The 24,400-nt window shown below is 46.0% G+C and overlaps 1 protein-coding gene across 1 annotated transcript in view; it reads right to left on the reverse strand.

The window, feature by feature from the left end:
• Positions 1–24,400, reverse strand: part of LOC138492813 (tenascin-X-like) — a 759,772-nt gene that overhangs the window by 304,318 nt on the left and 431,054 nt on the right. Inside the window, exon 21 of the mRNA XM_069620166.1 lies at positions 11,565–11,822. Within this exon, the coding sequence (XP_069476267.1) occupies positions 11,565–11,822 (258 nt within the window). The remainder of the gene's footprint in view (positions 1–11,564; positions 11,823–24,400) is intronic.

Consider the following 24,400-nt stretch of genomic DNA (forward strand, 5'->3'; position numbering starts at 1 on the left):
AGAACTGCAAAAAGGTATTATTATTATTGAGAAGCTGATTTCAAATTCCCAAATGATAGCCATCTGGGAATAAATAAAAGCATTGACACTACCAGCTTTTAAAGTTCCCTAGGTGTGCATATGGTAATCAAATTAGACATTATGAACATATGTTAACAAAACGGTTAATTTACTGAGAATTTATGGAGATGCAGTTGAATATTTGTAAATGTTTCATTTTGCAATATTCACAAGACAATATTTTATGTAATAAACGTCAATAAACCGGTGCCTCTACTATAGCGCAATACACATGTTTCTGTGATTGTTTAAATGTCCTGCCTGAACTGTATAGACATACCAGTATTAAGGAATTTCACAGGATTTGGAGCAATGGCTTAAAAAGACAGTATCCTAAGACATCTGGACATTACTTTCTATGCAAGATATTTGAAGAATCATCAATAAATATAAAAAAAGAGAGAGAGAGAGAGAGAGAGTGTGTGTGTGTGTGTGCTTCGGCTGCTTTGGTCCATCTTTTGACTCCAGAGACTGGCTAGGTCATGTTGAAGAACATATAATTTGATCATTGTAGTCTTAATTGACTTTTCTCCCTCTGTCTCCTCATTACCCAGAGTGCTGCATCTATTCTATATGTGTATATTATGTGTTCTTTCTGCAGGGTTGGGGTTTTACAGTGTTTTCCAGTTAATATTGTACATTGTGTGTTTGATTTACGTATACATTTTTATAGAACCTTCAATGGACATTCCTTCATTTTGGACTGTAATACATCAGTCTTTGAGCTTCTACTGAACCACATTCACACCTCTCTTGAGAGTATAGCCTTCCCTCAGCACACGTTATGACAAAAGGCAAAGGTGGTATATCTGTTAACTGTACCTATTTTACAATTATGATTGGTTTGTAGAAGTGTGAGTGCGGAGTGGGCATGGGCACTTTAGTCTATACTCATCTTTATACTCCTGCAAGCAGAAGTCAATTCGTCACAGTTCCAGCATCAAATCCTTTCTGAAATTTGAGGTACCGTGTCCGCACAAGGCCTGCCTTAATGTTAGTTTGCAGAGGAAAAAGGAGAACAAAACAGAAGAGATGAATGGTGAAGGACAGTCACAAACAAAACTGATAAGAGACGATTCAAGATACTCTGGAGGGATAGGTGTGTGCTAGTCTGCATTGATGAAGCATCAGTGTGGAAAATCGATGCATATCGCTGAGAAGAAAGGAGAGTGATACAGCAGATGCTTATCATAGCAGATGCATTGCCCAATATGGCTAATTCCAGTCACTAAACCAGAATTCAAAGTAGTGTTCCATGAGATGCGTGATGGGCTTGAGTTGGCTCACACAAATCCATGGAGTTTCTTTGTCCGAAGGGTGATTCAGTGCCCTTTCCCAACCGCCCAGAAGGAAAATTCAGGTGATTCCCCAGGCCATTGTCAGAAGCGATGGAGACCAGAGTGACCTGTGGGCAGAACCATTCTTCAAAATGCCATACGTACATGGCCACATGATGAGATCCCAGTGTGATACAGAGTAATGTTTTAGAAATTACTGTGAAAAGTGAACACATTAAAGAGAAAATGAAAATTGAGACCTAAGTCACTGGCTGCAGAACACATCAGATCAGAAAAATGGTCTTGCTAGCCAAATGCTGATGAGACAAGTGGAATTGTGTCCATTTTGTATTCAATTTTTGTTTTTATATTGTTATTTAAAGCACGGACCTAGCTCAAGAGCAGTCGAGCACTGTACAAGGTTTGGGTAGCCAGAGTTTGGACTGGCATCTTCTAACAGTAGAGCAGTACTGTGAATTTTGAGAGATTTGCGAAATTGGAGAATTCTGGGGGCATGAGAAGAGAAGGATTGTTTGCGGGTCATTTCTTTGTGGACCAGTGTTGATTTGAGCCGGTTGATCGATTTACTGCGCAATGAACGTGTGCCACCATATATGTGCAGCTTATCTGTCAGATACACTGGTGTGCTACTTGTGACTGCTTTGTAGATGATACGTGTATTCTTGAACAGTATCCTGTCCTGGAGAAGAAGCCAATGCAGTTTGAGTAGGACAGGTCGGGGGTGGTCGGTCACATTTTCTCACACCTGTAATAAGACGTGCTGCAGCGTGGTGGACTGCTTTTAGGGGAACCAAGTGAGCAGGTGAGAGCCCTGTCTGGTTTCCATGTATGAAAACAAGAGTTAGGTTTATTGCATGAAAATGCACCTCTGGGTCGTAACATATTTATGTGAGCATCAATGCATTGCATAATAAACCCGTGGGTGGAAGTAAGGATGAAAAATCATGACTCTTTATGCAAGGAGAAAAGTCCTTTAGGTCGTTGCACGCTTCACTATTTGGATTGTCTCACACTACTTAATTGTGGTGTACCCGGCTATTCTTTGATTTTCTGCAATGTAACCTTCTACACCACCTGTAATGTAATGAATCATGTTTTTCAATTGAGATGTAACTAACTTACTGCTCATTGATTGGTGGGTGAGGTGGCTTCTCTGCACCAACGAGGGACCGGCAGGCTTTAGCAGTCCCACTGTCTCAAAGGCCCACCTCTAAGGCCCCTGTCAGCTTCCTGTCCACTGACAGGCCGCTAAAGGAGACTCCTGTATCTGCCACAGCCCAACCCTCCCTGAGGCTGCTATCACTTGACTATCGGAATACCATGACTCTCTTACCACATTCGCCATGGGTTAGTTCCCTCCCTCTTATGTACTCATCTGAAGCTGTTTCCATAATCACCTTTACCATTCTCACTCCCATCTAAATTTCCCTAACCACTGGTCCCTCAACTAACTGGAAAGTCAAACTTGGGTGTGTTTTGCATTTAACTGGAAAGTTAAACCTGGGTGTGTATTGCATTTAACTGGAAAGTCAAACTTGGGTGTGTTTTACAATTAACTGGAAAGTCAAACCTGGGTGTGTTTTGTATTTAACTGGAAAGTCAAACTTGGGTGTGTTTTGCATTTAACTGGAAAGTCAATCTTGGGTGTGTTTTGCATTTAACTAGAAAGTCAAACTTGGGTGTGTTTTGTATTTAACTGGAAAGTCAAACTTGGGTGTGTTTTGCTTTTAACTTTGGCCATTGATTGTAACCTACAAGCCCATTGACTTCTCTATACCGCTGTACTTGCTTACTCCCCCCTCTGCCTCCTCTCCCCCCACTTATGGTGCTTTCTGTTTCTCCTATCTGTTCTAACCGCTTCTCTATCAACTATCCCTCCCTTCCCACTAAGTCTGGAAAGAAGAAGTTTAAAAAGGATGTCTTGGCCTCTAACCCTGGACTCCCCATCGCTGATACTTATTCCATCGCCTCTTCCAGACAGTACCTCACCGACATCCTCTTTGTTGTTCCTTCTCCGGATCTATGGACCCCCCATATGATCTCTGTGCTCTGTCCTGTCTGCTCCTCTCCCATTAACGGTGGCACTCACTGGGAAGTCCTAATGGCTTCATTCGAATCCTCCAGAGTCATCCTTAATGTCTACCTAAATGGCACTGTCATGGTCCAAGGTCCTCAGGCCAATCTCCTCCTTTTCGATAGGCGGTTCCCTCGCCTCATCAACTTCCTTTCTTCTCCAGCTGTCCCCTCGTCTCATTCCTTGGCTACCTTGCCCACTCTTCCCTCCTCCACTGCCCCTCTTCAGGCTACATCCACAACTCCACAGGGCGTACCTCTGATTTGTACCCCTCCCCGAAAGGTTTTTAAGGCCGGCAACCTTCTTCATCTTGCCACTCTAAACTCTTGCTTTGCTGTCAAACACTCCTCTTACATATGCCACCTCCTTGGAGAATTGGACCTTGATGTCCACGGTTTTACGGAGACATGGTTTAAAGCCAGCTATGTCATGAGCTTTGACATGCTCCTCCCTGATGGTTACAAGATACTCTCCACACCCAGATCCAACCGGCCTGGAGGTGGTGTAGCCCTGATCCTTTCTAAGTGGATTCCTGCCACTATCATTCCCACTCAGATTTACTGCGTTTTCAAATGCCTTGTCTGCAGACTCCCAATCTCTTCTAACCACTCTCTTACTGTTGCTAATCTCTACCAGCCCCCTGGGCAAATCACCTCTTTTCTTTCTGAGTGGTCCGACCTCTCCTCCACCCTCCTGACTGCTACCACTCAACTCCTCCTCCTTGGTGACCTCAACATCCATCTCGATTCCCCCGGTCCCTCATCCCTGCTCTTTCATGACCTTGGCATTCCCTCTCCCTCTCTATCCTCCCCTCTGGCCTGAGGCACTCTGTAGGACACACCCTCAATGTCCTGATCTCCTATGGCCTCCCCCTCTCTATCCCTCTGACCACTCCTCGCTCCTGGAGTGACCACTGCCTTCTCTCCTCTCATCTATCACTTTCGTCCCCCCAAGCCAAACTCACCCCCAACACTGCCACCTACCTTCCTGGACATCCAACCTATAAAGCGTGTGTCAGTTGAGGCTTTTAGCTGCCACCTTCTCTCCCCCTCTCCTCCTCTGGCTGAATCACACCCGGACACAACCCTGTCCCTTCTCTACTCTTCCATTTCTGATACTCTTGATGCACTTGCCCCGGACACGAGGATGTGCTTGAAGTCCAAAGCCAAGTGTAATTCCTGGTATGATTCCGACCTAGCTATACTTAAACGTAAGTGTAGGGCGGCTGCGAGGAAATGGAGGACTTCTTGTTCATCCTCTGACAAACTGGCCTGTCGCCGGCTCCAAAGGCAATACCGACTCTTTGTCCTCACCAAGAAGAGAGTCCACATTCAAGACAGTGTCTCTGCGGCATATAACAACTCGGCTGAACTCTTCAATATATGCAAGGAGCTTGCCCACCCTGCTGCAGTCTCTACCCCTCCTCCTACCTCCCAAGCTCTCTGCAATGACCTTGCCTCTCACTTTATCTCAACAACCCAGGACATCTTGTCCTCCCTCTCTTCCCCGCCCCCTCCTATTCCCCCTCAGTCTGCGCTTGCTAATCCCCTTTAACCAGCCCCCTTCCCTTCTTCTCTTCCTTTCCACTTTTTTCCCCTGATGAGGTCGCTAGACAAGTCCGATCTATGAAAGCCTCATCGAAACAGGTTCATCCCTGCTCCTCTAAAACCATCAAGGACCACATTGACACACTCGCTCCGGCCCTTTCCAATTTTTGCAACCATTCCTTTGCCTCAGGGTACTTCCCCTCCCCTCTGAAACACTCCCTTGTGCATCCTCTTCTCAAGAAACCCACAGCTGATCCTTCCTGTCCGGCCAACTATCGCCCAATCTCCATTACTCCCTTTCTGGGCAAACTCCTTCAGAAGCTGGTCATCTCTTAGCTTAACCTTCATTCTGATTCTGGAGGATGTCTCCATCACCACCAGTCTGGTTTCAGAGCAGCCAGAAGCACGGAAACTGCTCTCCTGAACATCCGTGAAGATTTGCTCTCCAACCTTGTCTCTAACATTACCTCTATCCTCCTCCTACTCAATCTCTCTTCTGCCTTCGACACGGTCAACCATAGCATCCTGCTCAACCGTCTCCGTGAGAACCTGGGTATCACTGATCAGGCTCTGGCCTGGCGGACTTCTTTCCACTCTGATCGACCCTCCTAGGTCCAACTGGGGTCCTTCTTATCCTCTATCTTCCTCTCTTCCTGTGGTGTTCCAAAGGGGTCTAACTTCTCGCCGTGGCTTTTCAACAAATACCTGGCGACTCTCGCCCACTGCATTGCCATTCTAAGCTGAAATTTCCAGTGCTACGCTGACGACACTCAACTCATTTTCAGGCTGCCCTTGGCCACCTCCTCTCCCTCTCTCATCTCTGATTGCCTAACTGCCATTCAAGATTGGTGTGCCGCCAATGATCTTTGTCTGAATGCCAGCAAGACTGAGATCCTCCTCATCGGCACACCTTCTCCATCTTTTCCCCTCTCTCTCTGACCAGCCTCACTTGGCCCTCCTTCTATCCCCACCAGTGAGGCTAAGAACCTCGGGGTCATCTTTGACTCTGCACTTTCCTTCTCCGCCCACATCTCTGAGGTCCCTAAAAAGTCAAACTTCCTTCTGCATCTCCTCAGAGATACTCTTCCTTTCCTCTCCTTCCCCCCAGAAGCTCACTGTCTCCCAAGCACTGGTTCTCTCTAGGTTGGACTATTGTAACAGCCTCTTTCTAATTCTACCTGCCTCTACTCTCCGCCCTCTGCAACTAATCCAGCACAGGACTGCGAGACTTGTCCTTGGCCTCAAGCCCTGTGATCGTATCTCTCCGGCTCTGAAATCTCTCCATTAGCTCCCAGTGGATGCAATGATTAAATTAAAAACCCTATGCATTGTCTACAAGGCTTTCTGCGGCTTGGGTCCAAAATACCTTCAGCTATCCCTCCACAAATACCTCTCCTCTCGAGCTCTTCGCTCCTCCACCTCTAACTCCCTCAGGGTCAGTCGTTTTTCAAAGAAACGAGCTGGGGGTAGATCTCTATCTTCGGGGGTGGGGCTCCTTCTGGAACAGCCTCCCTGCCACTCTAAAATTTGAGGAGAACCATCTCCGGTTTGGGAAGCACCTCAAGACCTTCCTCTTTGCATCTGCCTTCGTTCCCCCGCTGATATGCTCCATCTTGGCACTGTGCACCTGGCCACCCTCTGTACCCTGGGCCCAGGTACCTGCTCACCTTGCCACCCTTTTCTGCACAGCCTTCCGGCCACACCTTGCACTGGGGACTGTATCTGTACCCATACAGTCCCCCACTACCCCGTTTTCTTATTTCATGCACTTATCAGACTTACCCAGTTCTGCTGCTGTAATCACAGCACTTGCCACTTGTTGGCTGCACTACCCCTGTTTATTGCTCCATTATCTATTTTATTTGTTTTTATTATTATTTATCTGTCTCTCCACTGCTCCACACTTTCCACTCTCCCCCTTCCATGCACTTTTCCCCTTTCCCACGCACTTGCATGTTCTCAATGTCACTGGGCCTAGTAAGAGCATTGTTTTGTTTCTCCCCTGTTCCCCTCCCTTGTCTTGTCGCATTCTGAAACACTTGTGTACGAGCGCGATACAAATAAAATATCATACCATATCATAAAATAATAATGTATCGAAATGTTTTGTAATGTAACCTTCTACACCACCTGTAATGTATGACTCATGCTCAGCAATTGAGATGTAATCAATTTAATAATGTATCGAAAATGTACCTACTGTATTGTAACTGTTGATATGAAGAGTGCACCCATATACCCTTCGGTTAGGTGCGCTATATAAATAACTAAATAAATAAATAAAAGGAAAAGGGTGGAGAGGAGTGAGTTAAGCGGTAAAGCGAACATTAAAACACTTATAATCGACATGATTCCTTCTGGGCTAGAACACCAGATTACACTAGATGTGTGCTATCACCTGTTTAACATGGAAAAATGACATGGGCCCTCATTACAACCCTGGCGTTAAGGGGTTATCGGCGCCGCAAAAGGTGGCAGCGCCGTTAACCCCTTAACGCCTGATTACGAGGTCCCTTTGTGGGTTGGCGATTTTAACGCCTGCTTTTTGCAGGCGTAAAAATCCAACCCGCAAAGGGACCTTGGTGCTAAGTACGGTGCCACAATTTGCATTTCCCCATTTCCATTGAGCCCTATGGGGCGAAAATGGGAATGGGGAAGGGCCATGGCGGCATGGGGAATTACCGCCCCACCAACCTCGGAATGGGGCGGTAATTCCCCATTCCGCCATGGCGGAGTCGGTAAGTTACCGGCATGGACCATGGTGCTATTAGCACCATGGTCCAACGCCAGGGTTGTAATGAGGGCCATGGAGTCTGCCTCATAGGGAATTCCAATAAAATATTTATTAAATGTGCACACAATATAGACTATAAAAAAGGAACAATTGGCAAACTGATGTAAGTTATAGAGTGAAACTAGTGTCAAGTGCATGTGTAACATGCGTGTTTCATTTTTAAATGTTCAATATTATAAATCGTTTTATTGCCGTTTTATATGTTTTTGTCTAGCACTGAACCCCGATCTTGTAGCCAGGCTATTTGTGGGCGGGGGGGGTTCCAGATTCCAATAATGCTGCAGTGCTGGAAACACAAGTGAGAACTATGTTCCGTTGTACTTGGTAATGCTGTTGACCAAGTAACAGAAATTATGTAACTTTGGTCTATTCACATCAAACAGGGAAGTGCACTGTTCTGAAAAAAGTGCTTGACTTCATAAAGAAAACCCCTATTACGTCACTGTTTGCTTTTCAACCGAGTGCCAAAGCACATTTAGAATTATTTATATCCAATGTTAAAGCAGAAACATACAGAATCCAAGCAGACATTTCTAATTGAACCAGTTCAAATGACTAATAGTTATGGGAGAAGGAGGGTGCAAAAAGGAACTCAGCAACGAGGACAGAACTGTCATGTTGGGCCGTAAAGGCCCCACCCAGAAGACTTCTTCAGCAGTTACGGATTCATATATTTCAGTGTGTCTTACTATGTTACAGGCAGAAATGCTATGGTGGCGACGATCTTGTTTTTATGGAAGTTTGGGCTTGCACAATACACACACAGCGTGCCTCCAGTAAAAAAGAATTAATTAAACTGTTTGCACCACGGATGAACACTGGGGTGCGAAAAGCAATCAACCCTGCTTAAAGGGAAGTACAGTGCTGGGCTGGAGGGACGTTAGCGGCCTTGTACTCCCCCTAAGTGTGAGTGGATTGCTACAATCTATTCCCACCATTACAATAACAGCAAGCCGTAACCTGCTAAATGCCAGGAAAATTCCTCCCTTCTCACCTACCGCACCACTAAGTCTCTCCTCTCAAACCTTGACCTCTTTGGACACAGCTACTTCTCCAGCCTTCTCCTGAGCCCTCCTTTTCCCCCCTTTTGCCTCTTAACAAAATTCTAAACTTTTCTACTAGCAAATCTTCACGACCTCCTCTTCTTGACCCAGCTCTGCTCACCACTTCCATGGTTATTGGCTTGCTGTGCACCACTGACTGCTCTTCAAATTCCGTCTCCTCCTCTTTAAATCAATGAGTGGACTAGCCTCCCATGTAGCTATCACTCTTCTCTCAAGCACCCTTCTCACTCCATCTGTCCCTTGCCCCATTAATTGCCTTGCACTCACACTCTGATTCTGTACTTGACCCTTTACACTTGATCGACCCTCCTGATTTAAAACACTGCCACCATGCCTCCATTCACATCTGCCTTCAAACTTCATATTCCATCCCTGGAAAGGGGCATTGCACTTATGCAGGACATCCACCCCCCCCCCCTAATCCCTTGCACTCCCCTTTGTACGTATGCTTGTTAAGCAAGCGTAGTTCACCTTATTTGTCAGCAGTGGCCCTGCCTCATGTTCGCCTACACTCATTGCTTGTTGCTCTTCTCACTTCATCCTCTTTTATTGTTCCAAGCTCTGTTCAATTAGTCTCCATTTTGGAGTCCCATGTCTCCATGCCGATCAGTAATTACCACATGCAGTAATGTTTTTATGTGGCAGTAATTACCAACATGCAAAAATAGGTAACATTACATTGGTGACGCAGTAAACTATGAGGGATTTGTGAATACTGCGTGTTTCACCATTACTGCCAAACTCTGACTGACCCCTATAGATCATTCCAGACCAATATTGCTTAACATGTACCAGCAGCCTCACATGACATGGGTTACATGTGAATTTATTGACCGAAAAATTCAGAGTGGTACATTTCATTGCAACCAAAATATTTTATTTGGGCGGGCTAAGCCCCCTGATTTTCTATCCTTATAAGACCACCATAACCCCATCCCGACTCATTTTAACCCTGTACCCCACTACCCTTTATATATTTATTTAATGTTTTCGGTGTTTTCGGTATTATGGACTTCAGTGAAATGTACCACTCTAAATGACTTTCAATACATGGGTACACATGACATGATGTAGCATGACATACCATAGCTCTATAAACCAAACCTAAGAAAGGGCAGTGCACAATGAACATAGCACAGGGTGGCATAGCACACACCATTGCAGATATATGGTATAGCATAGCATACCAGACAAATACAAATGTTACCCAGAGTAACAACTCCACAATCTATGCATGCACCGTATAAGATGTGAGAGTGGTGACTGGCAGCATGGGACATAGGACGGTGACATGCGATAATCCATGAAGCCCCAGGGAATGTGGCAAAAGGGAACCTTGAATGCTGCACATTTCAAATCCTATCTGCAACCATGCGAATTTCAGCAACAACCACCCATTTCAGCATTAATTAAATTCTACTTCACATTATTTTCTGCTGGGCATTATAATGAGATAATTAACTGGCCCCAAGTAAGAGGTTCCAGGGCGAAGGTCAGAGCTCCCAGAGAGGTTGCAGCTTAATTGTTCTGCAAATTAAGTTCACTTTATCACAGCTAATTTATGAAAGCTGATCAGGATAATTTGGAAAACGATTTTGAACTGGAAAGTGACAGGAACATCAATTATTCTACGAAAGGAGCACCAGAAATATTGCTACCATGAAGCAATTATACACGTCCAATTAGGGCACCACCGGCCGATGCGTGGCATTGTAAGGAAAGCAGCGCCAAAATCACTTTCCATGGCACAGTCATTATTTCCCAGGGCTGCCCACCTCCACAAAGATGGTGGGGTTTTCTAATTGTGAAATACAAAAGTGTCTTGCACATTCGCCCTCCAGACACTCTCAGCACTCGCGTGTATGAGGGCAGCACATTTCACGCACGTCGCTGTGGAATGCTAATAAAAAATGACAAGCATGTCTATGCCTGTTTGAGGGATAGAAATGCAAGCGGGAGAGCAGCGGTTCATACATGTGGGTTTCTTTTTTTTTTAAGTCATAAAGGGTCAGGATTGACCCTGTCATGCAAAGCACAGCCCCCTGCACATGTTTCAAACAAACACAGGGGGGCACCTTTGCCTTCCATGCAGTTTATTCTGTTTTTGGATATGGGACATGTGGTGTGCACAAATCCATTGAGGAGAGAAAAGTGGACCCATCCAAATGACCTTTGAGGATAGCCTGCATCTTTTATGGCTCAAATTATGAGGTGCGGTAGAGTATCTCATCGTTGGCGCACAAAAGGTTTCGAGAATCTGACTAAGGATAGGTTTTCAGCCCCGCATTGAAATGCACACCATAGTTCAAGAGAGTTTCAACTGCTTGTCCTTTCCACCTTCCATCCCAACTCAGCAATAGAACTGTGAAACAGGTAGTCATTGGTACTGATGTACTCTGGAGTCAGCTCCAATGTGCACAGCTGCATCCTGAGGGGGGATGGGGGGAGAGCTGACCTTAGTCCTCCATGTCCAATGTCTAGGTTTTGGGTATATGATTTAAAAATGCATGGTGTTCTAGCTTCAAGTTCCTCGTGCTCACAGCCTGACCACTCCCCCCCCCCGCCCCCCTTGGCCCACAGAGATTCCATGCACACTCTGCTGTTTGGTAAATGCAACATACACTTTGCTTGTCCCATCCTGCCACCTTTTGAGACTCAGCCAGTTAATTTTACTCCACAAAATAGAAAAGTATATTGTTATGTTGGTGCTTTCAGTAAAATACTTACCAAAGTATTCGATGGAAGCACTCATCCCTTTCGATATGCCATCTCCAGCCACTGCAGACACTAAGAAAGTGTAGAGCGTTCCAAGTACCAGGTTATCAAACGTCACTGATTCATTGACGCACGTCACATTCCAGGAAAAAGGATCCGCCGATACTTCAACAATATAGAAACTTTTGTTGCCAGTTGGAGGGTCCCAGCGCAGAGACACTGAGTCGTTGGAGAACGTGCTGATAATCAGATTGTTGATAATGCTTGGCACTGCAACCAAAAGACAAAATGGCAGTTTATATTAGCTTGTGCAAGTATTTATCCCCCTTTTTTGGGTGCAATAATTTTACAAAGGACAGCAGGGTCAACAAGAAACACAATCATGAGCTATAATATATATAGACTGCAGAAGGCCCAGAATGCTGCGGTGAGACTGGTGGGGCAGCTGGGTAAAAAGGATCAGGTGTCACCGCTTCAAAGATCTCTGCATTGGCTGGCGGTTGAGGACCGAATTATATTTCAAGTAGCCTGTTTAATTTATAAATGTGTCAATGGGCTCCCCCCAGGGTATCTCAGTGCCAACGTTCGTCGATATCACCCTGTCCGGGCATTACGCTCAGAGGATAAGCTTCTGTTGAATATTCCACTTACAAACTCTGTCTCCAGAGTTGATAGGAGACTTGGCGTTTTCGGACCCAAACTTTGGAGCAGCCTCCCTGTGGAGATTAGATTTTGCCAGTCACTATTCCGGTTTAGGAAGGATCTTGAAACCTACCTGTTCAAATAGATCTGATGAGCTCAGGCTCAGCACCTGTACACATGCTGTCTAGTGCCTCATCTTGAGGCACTCTATCCATCTGCGCCTGTACACAGTTAAGTCTGTTTGGAGCACGGTACAAATGTTCAAAATCTAAATCTAAATCAAAAGGACAGCTTCCTTAGTGGCCTAGCTTGGAGATTTTTTTTCTGTGTGCAACGATGTAACGTATTGTAAAGCGATGCAAAGGGATCTTCTAGAACACACTGTTGCCACTTTGGTAACGTCATGGTACACGGTTCTGCTAGAAATAGGGGGTGTTGTAGGTGAAAATTCCATGGTCTTAATGGTTGCAGACGGAAGAACCCCTGTCCCTTGATTTCTGGTGGTGACAGTTGAGGCCCGATTCTCAACAAGGTGTTAATTACCGAAAAGTCATAGTAAGGGTTACCAATGTTTTGGGTAATTAACACCTATTCTGATGCTGTCAGTTTTTTCAGAGGGAAGACAGAAAACGCCACTTTATAAACAAGTTTGCAGATTGCTAAGATTTGGAAATCAACCAGGCAACCGCCAATTTGGGAACACGTTAGTTTTCATGTTTATTCTGGTGTCACTCCTCCACATTAGCAAGAGTGTGAAATTGTCGTTTATATACAGCACCTCCTTGGGTAGCGGTCGGCTCATTGCACTTTCGCCATTGTAGAGGAGTGTTGAATAGGATTGAAGATGTAGTTGTTTGTAATTGCACTCTGACTTTTTGCATGTGCAGCAGGGGAAGATTTCACGTGGGGTTCCAGTGGCTGCTCTGTTGGATGAAATGAACCACTGCCATAGAATATCTGACCAGCCACGCACATCGCAAGTGCAGGCCTTGTCATGTGTTCATTGATGGCCAAGTGCGCCATCACAGATCACCTCCCCCTACTGAATATTTTCAGAGGAGGGTCCACTGCCCCCTGCAACGCTCTGCCGCATGCACGCCCTTACTCAGCTCCAGTGGCTAGTAGTGCTTACATTCTGCCAATGCACCTCAATGCCTCTTCTGATTTTCAGCAATGTTACTGGCACACAAGGCTTGCCAATTTATGATATGATATGTTATTTATAACGCGCTTAATACCCAGAGGTTTCTAAGGGCAGACCCGTGGATCGAACCTGTGGTGCTCCGTGTCGTCTTGCTTCCATGGCGAGCACGTTGCCGATAAGCTATCCTCCTGGGACCATTTTGTGCTTACCTACAGCGGCCCTGAACTTTAGCCTGCTCTTATCTGCATGTCTTGTATTGTTTATGGTCTCTGCAAATTAGATGTCTCAATGCATTTAGGTACAGGAGGAGGTCCTTAAAGTATAACGAAAGAAGCATTGACTGAGAAGCTGTGTTTTCGGCAGCACTTTCGTTAAATTGCAAATATCAGGCAATTAGGCAATTATACTTTTAAAACATGTGGATTGCAGGCTGTTTGAGCTACTTCAGAGTATGGGTGTCAAGAAAAACTGCAGTGAAGCGTGGTGGTTACTATGGACACTACCACATACATCACAATCAGGCTCTTGGTTGGAAGTTTCACCTGAAAGGAAGAACCCAAGTTCTATTAGCTTCCAGCGGTGGGATTGTGGCGAGCCGTTGGACGGAAGAGGAACAGTTCCATGTGATAATGTCCCCCAAAAACGTCGCCATGCAAAAAAAGTGCCGGAAAATGGACGTTTTAGGCGGAGACATTATTACATGAAACACTCCCGCAACCCTTGCTCCGTCTGTCCCTATAAATATAGTCACCTATATAATATTGACACAAACCTTTCCCGGCGACATTATGTACCGCAACCATATATATAGGGACATTATTACCTGATACCAGAGGAACAGTGGGACTGCATTAGGGCTGAAGATGTGGCAGGCCATGCCAAGAGCTCTGAGGGACTTTGCAAAGGTTGATGTGGTGGAGTCAGTGCTAGCAGGCATAATACGACGTCTGTTTGGGCTGGTTCCGTGTATGTACTGTAGCAGTGCTCGGTGATTGAATGGGGAATCCGTTGCGAGGAAGGTGGGGTCATTTTGGGGGCTCTTGAGGCGTGCTGTTGCTGAGGTTCAAGCCTAGACTGAACCTACAGATTTGCAGTCTGCTATCGGTCTGGAAGTGGCAGTCTTGTAGAGTTGTTATGCCTCCAGATAGAGATTCTGCATGCGCTTGGTTCAATTCCAAGTATAATTGTAATTGTTTATTTTTAAAGCGCTTATACACAAATGAAGTGCCTCAAAGCGCTTCAAGGCAGGAAGGGAACAAGGGAATACAGTGGTCATTCTTAGGCCTTGAAGTTTCAGAAGGATCTCTAACTAGCACACTAGGCTGGAGGCATTTCATCTTGTACAAGTGCATGAACAGGAATGAATGTGGGAAGGGGGAGAAAGAGAAGAGCAAACAATCAATAAGCTAATGTACTATGCCTAACGACTTGTTAGATAGTGCAAGTGCATGACAAAGAGTGGGGAGAGAAGGAGGGGTGGAAAAGGACATACAGAACAAACTACCGTACTAGACCAGGCTACATTCAGATTGATTGGTGGTTGGTCATCACTAATGCGCCTATGCACATGTATTTCAGGCAACCAAGCTAGGGAGGGGAGACAGAGGGAGGACAAACCAGACAATCTTGCTAGGACTAGTACATTCAAGGTCATTCAGGTGCGCAGACAGGAAGTGAGAGGACGGGCGAGGGGGACAATTGCACCCAGACCAGCAGGCGCTTGGGTTAAGTGCAGAGTGGTTGCCCATCTCATGGAACGTATTCCGAGTGCAGTAGTGACAAGCAGAGTGCAGAGGCCCGGAGGCAAGTGCAGCACTGGTGGGGACGCCGGGGACCTGTGAGGCTCTGGAGGTGCACCAGGTGGCCAGTCAGCGAACTGAGTAGTTGGGGAAGAGGGAGGAGGAGTGAGGCAGGAGGAAAGAGGAAGGAGGTGTTGCTTGTAGATACTGAGACCGATCTCAAAGCAGCTCTTGATTTTTTGCACACTGAGGCCTATGGGGTGCTGCGCTTTCTAAGAAATAAATCAAATCGAGTCAAATCAAATTATAGGATATGTGCCAGCATACTGCAACATGTCTGCGAGACTGACCAGAATGTCACAATATTCAGAGTCTATATCAATCGTTTAAATGTGGGTCATTTTACGAAATGTAATCGGAGACCAATATAATGACCACTTAGGGGTAACACTTTTCATATGACTAAGTGGTGTGATATGCCCCTTATTAAAAAATAGATTGATACAAGAGGCAGATCTGACGCTGATAGCGAAGAAATTCCATGAAATACTGTGTGAAAGTGATGCATGCAAGGAACAGCTTGAAAGAAGGAACCCAAACGCAGAAATGCGATTTCCTTGATCACATTTTGTGTCACTCTGTCACGCAGTGTCCTTTGTTCGATTCCAAAAGAATTGCGCGTGACATTGGGAGCACGACAATAAAACGACAACAAAAGTCTGTAAGGCAATGTTGCACTGAGTTTCATTGATATTGGCGCATGAAAATCATCCGACGGACGCTATTGCACGCATATTGCATGAAAAATACATGAGATGCAGTGATCGAAGTGAGCGGGAACGGTCGGTAGCAGTGTTCCACTACTTTTCTTTTTTTCTGTTTACCATTCCTCTACTTTTATAACAATATTCACCATTCTATATAGAGGATTGGTCTATTCCTGTCCTTGTGCAAGTGTAACGTTGTATTAGGAGCCTTAGTTACTAGTCATTTCGACTATTGCAATGGCCCGGCCGCAACACCTTTCTAAATGTTGCACTAGGCTTCCACACAGTTCCATTACTTTTTTAGTACACTTCCAGCACTGATGAGAGGCACATGTTCCTATCATATAATATAATGTTCCTTTCATGCAGATACAAGAAACATGTTTTCATCCAAAGCACTTCTGCGCGTTTTCACCAAAGACGACCTACAGGGGCGGAAGAACATGCATGGGTACAAGAAAGAAAAAGCAAAATTGCATGTCTGGAAAACCACCTAAAAAGCAGTCACTATGCAAAGAGGCCACACTTTGGCCCGTGCTGCTGTGTTTATCTGTGTGTAAGGTGGCGTGGCCAGGAATGTGAATGCTGACAGAGCTGAGAGAATGATTTTTACGGAATCAAAGATTCAGGTCCTCATCTCAATAATAGAGGAGCTGAAAGAGTTAATAATATTCGGTCTTTATGCGCCATGCACCAATGCTGCGGAGCCCAATGCCTTGTGGCTGGAAGTCCCAACAGGCATGCGTGCTCTGGCTGCCTTCCCCCACTGTCTGAATGATGCAGAGAAGGGAGGCGGGCACCATCGGTAGCCCACATCCAGGGTTAGCACAGCATGGGAGAGAAGGGAGGCGGGCACCATCGGTAGCCCACATCAGGGTTAGCACAGCATGGGAGAGAAGGGAGGCGGGCACCATCGGTAGCCCACATCAGGGTTAGCACAGCATGGGAGAGAAGGGAGGCGGGCACCATCGGTAGCCCACATCAGGGTTAGCACAGCATGGGGGTCACATGACAACTCGAGACGAACAGAAGGTCCACTCTTAGTTGTTTACTTTCTTCATACAAAAAGGATTAGGGCTTCACTGAGGCCTCGTGATATGGGCAGGGTTGTCACAAATAGGCCTTTTCCTTCCTCTCGTGACCAGGGTGCTCCATCGTTCTCTCTCTCCACCGGAATCAATTCCGCCTCCTCGGCAGAAAAGGGCCACTAAAGCTGTTTGGATGTATAGTGTCCCTGACCCCAGACCCCGGTCTTAAATCTTTGTCCTTCTTTGCTCTGGAAAATATCAATGCCATGGGTTTCTCCTTCTCTGTGCTCTCCTGCCAGGAACCACCACCCGAGGCCTTCCGGTAGGGTATCTGACAATCTGCTGATGGTTGTAGCCCATGGCACTGCAACCTTCTCCCTCCGGACTGGGCTTTGAGTAAAGACTAAGATCCCTGTCTCCCTTGACCCAGTCCTGACCCTTGGAGAAGCTCCCCTCCTTCGACTTACAAGGGTCTTACTAAGCCTGGCGTAGATGGACTTTACTCTCCTGGTTCTCTCACTACGCGTAGGTCCTTTGGCTTCTTCTCATGGTTCTCTTTACCCTTTTCATGCCCTTGGGGTCTCTGTGTCTCGGTCTCCCTGTGTGTTCCTTCCCCTTTCCTTTTCTTTCCTACATTGTTCTCCTGCTTCTCTTTAATCTGATATCCTGCTTCCACCTCTTGCTCCCCTTTTCCTGTTAGATGTCCCATTGCCTGCCTCCATCCTTTCCCTTTTACTGTGTTGTTCTTTTTTTGCCTCCTCTTCCACCTCCTTCCTCTCTCAACTTGTTTCTTAAGAGTCCTCCACCTCTTTCTCACACATACCTTGACACCACTCAACTTTCTCCCCTCTCTACATCTCCCTCATGTGCTCCATCCCGCCTCTTCATTCGCTATCCCCTCCACCTCCCCCTGTCTTCACTCCCACTTCTTCAACACTTCCTATCTGCTCTCTTTCTGATCCATCTCGGCCTCTCTGCGATCTCTCCACTTCTTCTCCGCCACCCACTTCTTTGTTGCTCCGCTGTATTCTTTTCGCTTGGGCCAGGGCGTTTTATTGTGTGAACAAGCACAGGTGTGTGAGAGGGGACTTCTTACACACTCACGGACAGGGATAACATGAGTGCTGTCCGGGATCCCCACAAACCTCCTCTGAGGACTGCATCATGGAGCGGGTTCCTGTCCCCAAAACCACAGGGTCACCCTGCTACTATTCCCTAACCTTGCACACGTGACTTTGTCTCAGAGTACATGCCAGTTTTATTTTTGGAGGCCAGAGTGCATCCCTACATGAGGAGCCAGTAACAGCAAGGATCTGCCGCAATGGCTGTGGTCGTTGTTGGGGAAATGACACAGTGCAGGAGCATCGCAGTAAATTAGCACAAGGCACTAACCTTGTTCTTGGAAGTGTGTGTATGCAGGGGCATGAGGGCTGTGAGTGTGTCTGCACTGTGTGTGTGTATGTATTCCTGTATCTGTGTTTGGGAAGGGGTTGTGAAGGGTTAGTGGGTACGTGCAAAAATGGTTGTTTGGGAGTAGAGTGGGTTCACTGTGTGCTAGCAATTGTGAGGGTTTTTATTCATATCCACATGCTATGGACATATTTCAGTGTCACGTACCACCTCACAACATATGCTACAAAACAGTGGCATAGGCTTTTTGGTGAACCACAGTGGAACCCTGTAAAGACTGGAGGGGGGTATCTGTACTTCTGCCCTCTATATGGTAGGGTAAAGGCACAGAACACTCCAGTCAGGTCTCTCAATGTGATAGCAATGGATGAGCAACTAGGCTTAAAGGGATGGTCCGGTAAAAAATGTATTTTATTTACAAAAAAGATAGGCAATATAAAAAAAAAACGATTGCCAATTTTTTTTCCCCAAGTCCCTATGTAAAATTTTGAGCAATTCAAGCTCACAATTTACAAAAGCAAGCACATGGGCGCATCCATTTTGTGAAATGGATGCCCGCCTGTGCTGCCTTTTGCTTTTGCGGCACTAATGAAGGAAAAGCAAGCCAGCTGTAGTAAACAAAAGCTACCACTGGGTGGCTTGTCCTTGATTGGTGCTGTACGCGGAGGACGGGTGCCGGAGACCAGAGCAGGAAAGCTGCAGCTGAAGGTCCAGAGGTGCGTTTCATGACTGGTTGAAGCTGTTGCAGTCTACCACTCAGACGAGGGGGTGCCATAGCATAGTGCTGCTGGTCACCCAGAGCTGAGAAAGTTCCAAACTGCCTAGGACATTTCCAAAGGACATCCTAGCCATCATCACTGACCACTCTTTCCCTCCAGAGAGAGTCCAGAGTTTCTGGGTCACAGGATGGCCTGTCGGTGGGTTTCACACCACCAGAATCTAGAAAATACATGCCAAGGGTCCGCACTTGATGAGTGTCCATGGTCTAGTCCAGTGGTCGAGTCAAGGTCACCAGAGGCCTCCAGAGGTTACTCATCAAGTGCGGACCCTTGGCATGTATTTTCTAGATTCTGGTGGTGTGAAACCCACCGACAGGCCATCCTGTGACCCAGAAACTCTGGACTCTCTCTGGAGGGAAAGAGTGGTCAGTGATGATGGCTAGGATGTCCTTTGAAAATGTCCTAGGCAGTTTGGAACTTTCTCAGCTCTGGGTGACCAGCAGCACTATGCTATGGCACCCCCTCGTCTGAGTGGTAGACTGCAACAGCTTCCACCAGTCATGAAACGCACCTCTGGACCTTCAGCAACACCAATGAACTTCTGTGACAAAAGATTTCCGGGCACTCCTTTTTAGAACTCACGAAGGCCCCTTCTTTGGATGACAAGCACTCAGGGCTGGCATCTAGGGTGCCTCCGATGAAGAGCAGCAGGTTTGCACATGGTCCCTCGTAGCTCGGAAGAGGTCTCCTTCACAGGTCCTCTCTGGATCAGTCCTTGGGATACACAACAGTTTTCAGATTACATTGAAGAAATTGCAGCAGCAGACTTCTCCAGCTGGGTTTCAAGGAACAGCTTCTTCTTGTTAAGCTTCAACTTCATCTTCTGAACAAATTGGTAAGTGAGAGGTCCCTAGACATACACATCTGTCCCTCATTCAATCTGGCCGAGCCAGGCTCAGTCAGCCATTTACACAGAAGGGCAAGCATGCATGCAGGCAGCCAATCAGGCTCACAGGCATTCATGCCATTCTCTCCACCCAGACACCCATAACAAAGAATGTGGATTGGGGTAAGTACCCAGCCTTTCAGCACACTACACTGCATTCATGTCAGTTTCAGGCAGGGCTGTCTCAGTCATTGTGTCTCACACACACAAATCAGACAACAAAACAGAGAATGTGAGTGGTCCCATCCTAGGGTGTACCCACAACACACAGCCCCTGGGAAGGCTCCAGTCAGTCTGACCTGAGGCAGCCCCAGGGCCTATATGGTATTGCCACCCAACAGCCAGTCAGGAGGTAAGGGAACAGAGACAGAGACATATATAGTGTTTCCACCCATCAGCCACTCAGGAGCAAGGGAGCAGAGACAGGGCTTCCCAGGACGTTTGGAAACAAGGCATAAGGCAATAGAAACAAAGAGGTCACAAGGGCCATCAGCCTTCCTGCAGGAATCCATTGATTCCTATAGCAGTGCCTGGGTATCCCAAAAAGCAAGGACACTCTGAGCCACTGCCAAGTCAGCATGTAGCTGCCACCAGCCCATACCCTGATCTGTGAGCAAAACACAGGTGTCCAAAAACACACATAAGGGGTACAAGGGTTAAACCCCACCCTTGGGTGCCATAGGGATATCCCATGGGTGTTGTTCACAAAAAAATTAAACAAAGAGATGCACTGCCAGAGGTCCAGGCTGGACCCCAGTGGCAGAAAACATAGAGAAAGCACACCCAGAGAAGTGGAAGGACACGGACTAGGGGTCCCTGTCCCTCCATAAGCTATTTCCAACTTCACATGCTCAGCCCCAGACCTAGATTAGGGTAACTGATCTCCCACAAGATCGTTAACCTCATCCAGATGGTCAACATACTTTCTGGTGAGGCCATCTGCATTATCATGACTCTTCCTGGCCTATGTTCAATGGTGAAGTCTAGACCTTGCAGGCTAATTGACCACCCGTGCAGTTTGGGGTGTTCACCCTTCATTTGCAGTTTGGACCTTAAAGGCAGACCATGTAAGGTAAGGTCTAAAACACCTAAGTACCCAAATTATGCTAAAACACGCATTTTCATTAGTGGCCCACCTAAATTCCCTACCCTTGAGTTGCCTACTGGTTGACATTATAGGGTGTGCTCTCCCTTTGTCATCTAACTGAGACAAGACACCTCCAATTCCAGTGTCACAGGCAGAATAAAGAGTTTGCTGTAGTCAGGGGCACACAAGAGAGGTGCCCTGCACAGACTTTCCTTTAATCCATCGAATGCCCTTTGACAGTCTTCAGTGCAATGAACCTTCTTAGGTTGTTTTGGTGATGTCAGAGGGGCAGCTATGGTGCCATAGTCTGCCATTAAGTTTGGGTAGTACCCAATGAGGCCCAACAAAGGTCTAATCTGGCTCTGATTAGAAAGAGTCTCCCAGTCCTGTAAAGCTTGTACCTTACTAGGGAGAGCTTGGATTTGACCCCGTCCTTACTCATGACCAAGGTAGGTAACCTACCCCTTGTGCTATCTGGTACTTGGTTGCCCTGATAGTGAGGTTGGCCTTTTTCATGGTCTGCAGCACCTTATCCAAGTGTGTCAAATTCTCTTCCCAGGTGGAATTGTAAATAACAATGTCGTCCAGGTAGGCCACACAAAAGACCTCCAGCCCACTGAGAGCATGCTTGACCAACCTTTGAAAGGTGGCAGGAGCATTCATCAACCCAAAAGGCATAACCCTAAACTGGTAGAGCTCTTCTGGTATTTAGAAAGCCATTTTCTCCTTGGCCTGGTCAGTCACAGCTTTTTGCCAATAGCCTGATGTTAGGTCAAAGTTGCTCACAAACCTGGCAGCACCTATCTTGCCCATAAGCTCATCTGCCCTGGTGAATGGGTGTGCTTCAGGCTTGGTGACTGCATTGACTCCTCTGTAGTCCACACAGAACCTCCAATTCTTGGTACCTACCTACCTGGGAACTTGCCTTAGGGACAAGGACCACTGGGCTGGACGATGGGCTGGTTGAGGGTTCAATAACACCCAAGTTCAACATCTTGGTGACCTCTGCCTGGATGTGGTTCTTAACAGTTTTTGAGGCAGCAAATAAGGGGAAACTAGAAAAAAGGCAAACAGGATTTGTACGCAAAATTGGAACTGTCAACTTGATAATACTAGGCCTTCTCAAATACGAAGCTGCACTAAGAAATCAACAGGTACATGCAGTTTTTATCGACATAAAAATGGCATTCGACTCAGTAAATAGAATAAAACTATGGACTAAATTAACAACATGGGGCGTCCACCAGCAATTCTTCATCCGATCAAGCAACTATACACCAACACTTCAGTCCGAGTCAGGCTAACAAAACATGGTAAAGTTACACAACCGATCAATACTTCAATGGTCTTAAGCATGGATGTCCCTTAGCTGCCTGCCTCTATAATCTATACACTTATGACTTTGTCAACTCAATCAAAGATCCACTTGCAAATCCACCAAAACTTAATAATGAATCAGTTCTATCTTTAATATACGCTGATGACATCAGAGTCATAGATAAAACCCCAGCAGGTCTACAAAAAACTCTGGACAAAGTAGTAATTTACATGAAAGCTAATGAACTTCAGATCAACATAAAAAAAACAAAGTAATGAACTACTCAAAGAACAAAGAAGAACCGAAAAAACCCAAAGTTTTACCTCGAAGAGAAAGAAATTGAAACAACAAATGTCATCAAATATCTGGGGGTAATGATAAATGCGTCATCCACGGAACAACAGTGGAAAATGCACAATCGAAGACAAAGCTAGGTCCCTAGCCAGATTGGGTCCATTCTATCACTGCAAATTCGGGACATATTCCTTCAAATCAACAATCACTTTCTATAAACAAAAAGTTGTTCTCATATTGACTTACGCTGGCAAAACCCTAGCAAACAACCAAGGACTGAAATGACACCTCTATGAAGCAATATTCTGGAGAAAAACACTGGCATTACCGAAAAGTTTCCCCATGACAAGGATCCGATTTGAACTGGCATGGCAATCATCACAATACATAATAGTATGGAAACAGATGGATCTTTACAGAAAATAATAAGTCATGAAAAGATTCCAGCGATAGAAATATTGAAAAGCAAAAACAACGCACTGATGCAACTGTTCTCCAACAATGGACCAATAAGATCAAGTCTAAAATGGACGCCGAAGGCATTACCGAAGAAACGCTAATAAACAGGCCACAACATGCAAAACTAATGCTACAGAGGATGACTGGATAAAATCCCTCGAAGACCAAACCAACTATAAATGCCACCAAGTATGCCAAACAGACATAAGAGCCCTACATGAACTTCCCCCATACATGACCTACTTTCCAGGTCGACAGTTCCGAGATCTCTTCTTAAGGTTCCGATTGAACATCCTACCAACTCAAGACTATCTGAGTATCACTCAACAGACAGAAATTAAATCTGCAGATTGCCTTTTCTGCCAGAATGAGGGAACCAAAGAGACATTGTTCCATATCATTATGATATGCCCAGGCCTACAAGAAAAAAGAAATCTATTCAAAGAATTCTTCAGAATATCAAAAAAACAGATGGCCACAAAAAAACGCTGGAACCAACTACTAAAAGGCAATGACAAACATCTAACGGCCATCAAATTTTGGATAGAAATCGAAAAGAATACGAAAAACAAAAAAAAGGACATCAACCCATGGCAATTTACTGAGCGTTTCTGCAAAAGACCAATACAATGAAAGGTTTGGTTTACCAAACATACCATTAAAAAAAACAAAAAAAAACAGTGTTTGACATCCTGTAGCAACTATTTTCGACAGGTACACTGTCACCAGTGTCAATATCATGCCTGCACCATGGGGTGAGGCTTGTTGTCAGTGCAAACAGGGGGGCATACTGCTGGAGCAACGCCCTGCAGGTCCTCTGCTGCTCTCTTGTCAGCTCTGGAGAGAGTTGCTCTCCCTCCTCTGAGCCATTCTGAGGGTTGCTCACCTCTCCTGTGGAAAGGCTTAAGCCTGTTGACATAGAATACCTGAGGGATTACCCCAGGAACACCCTTGTCAACCAGATAGTTGATTTCACCCATCTTGGAGATTATCCTGAAGGGTCCAGTCCACTTATCTGCCAAAGCTCGAGACTTGGTAGGCTCCATCACAAGGATCTCCTGACTAGGAGTCCAATCCACTTGTGAGGCCTTAAGTTCATGCCAGTACCTGTTCAATTCTTGGCTTGCCTTAAGATTTGCTGTTGCCTGGCCCATCATCTATCTGTGCCATCCTCCTTCTGAGGCCTAACACATATTCCCTGACTTGCTGGACAGTACCTGGAGGGGTGGCTTCCAAACATTCTTGTACAAAGGCAATGGGCCCCCTCACTGGATGTCCAAAGAGGAGCTAAAAGG

The sequence above is a fragment of the Ambystoma mexicanum genome, chromosome 10 (assembly GCF_040938575.1).
Source record: "Ambystoma mexicanum isolate Mex_15411 chromosome 10, UKY_AmexF1_1, whole genome shotgun sequence".
Lineage (NCBI taxonomy): Eukaryota > Metazoa > Chordata > Amphibia > Caudata > Ambystomatidae > Ambystoma > Ambystoma mexicanum.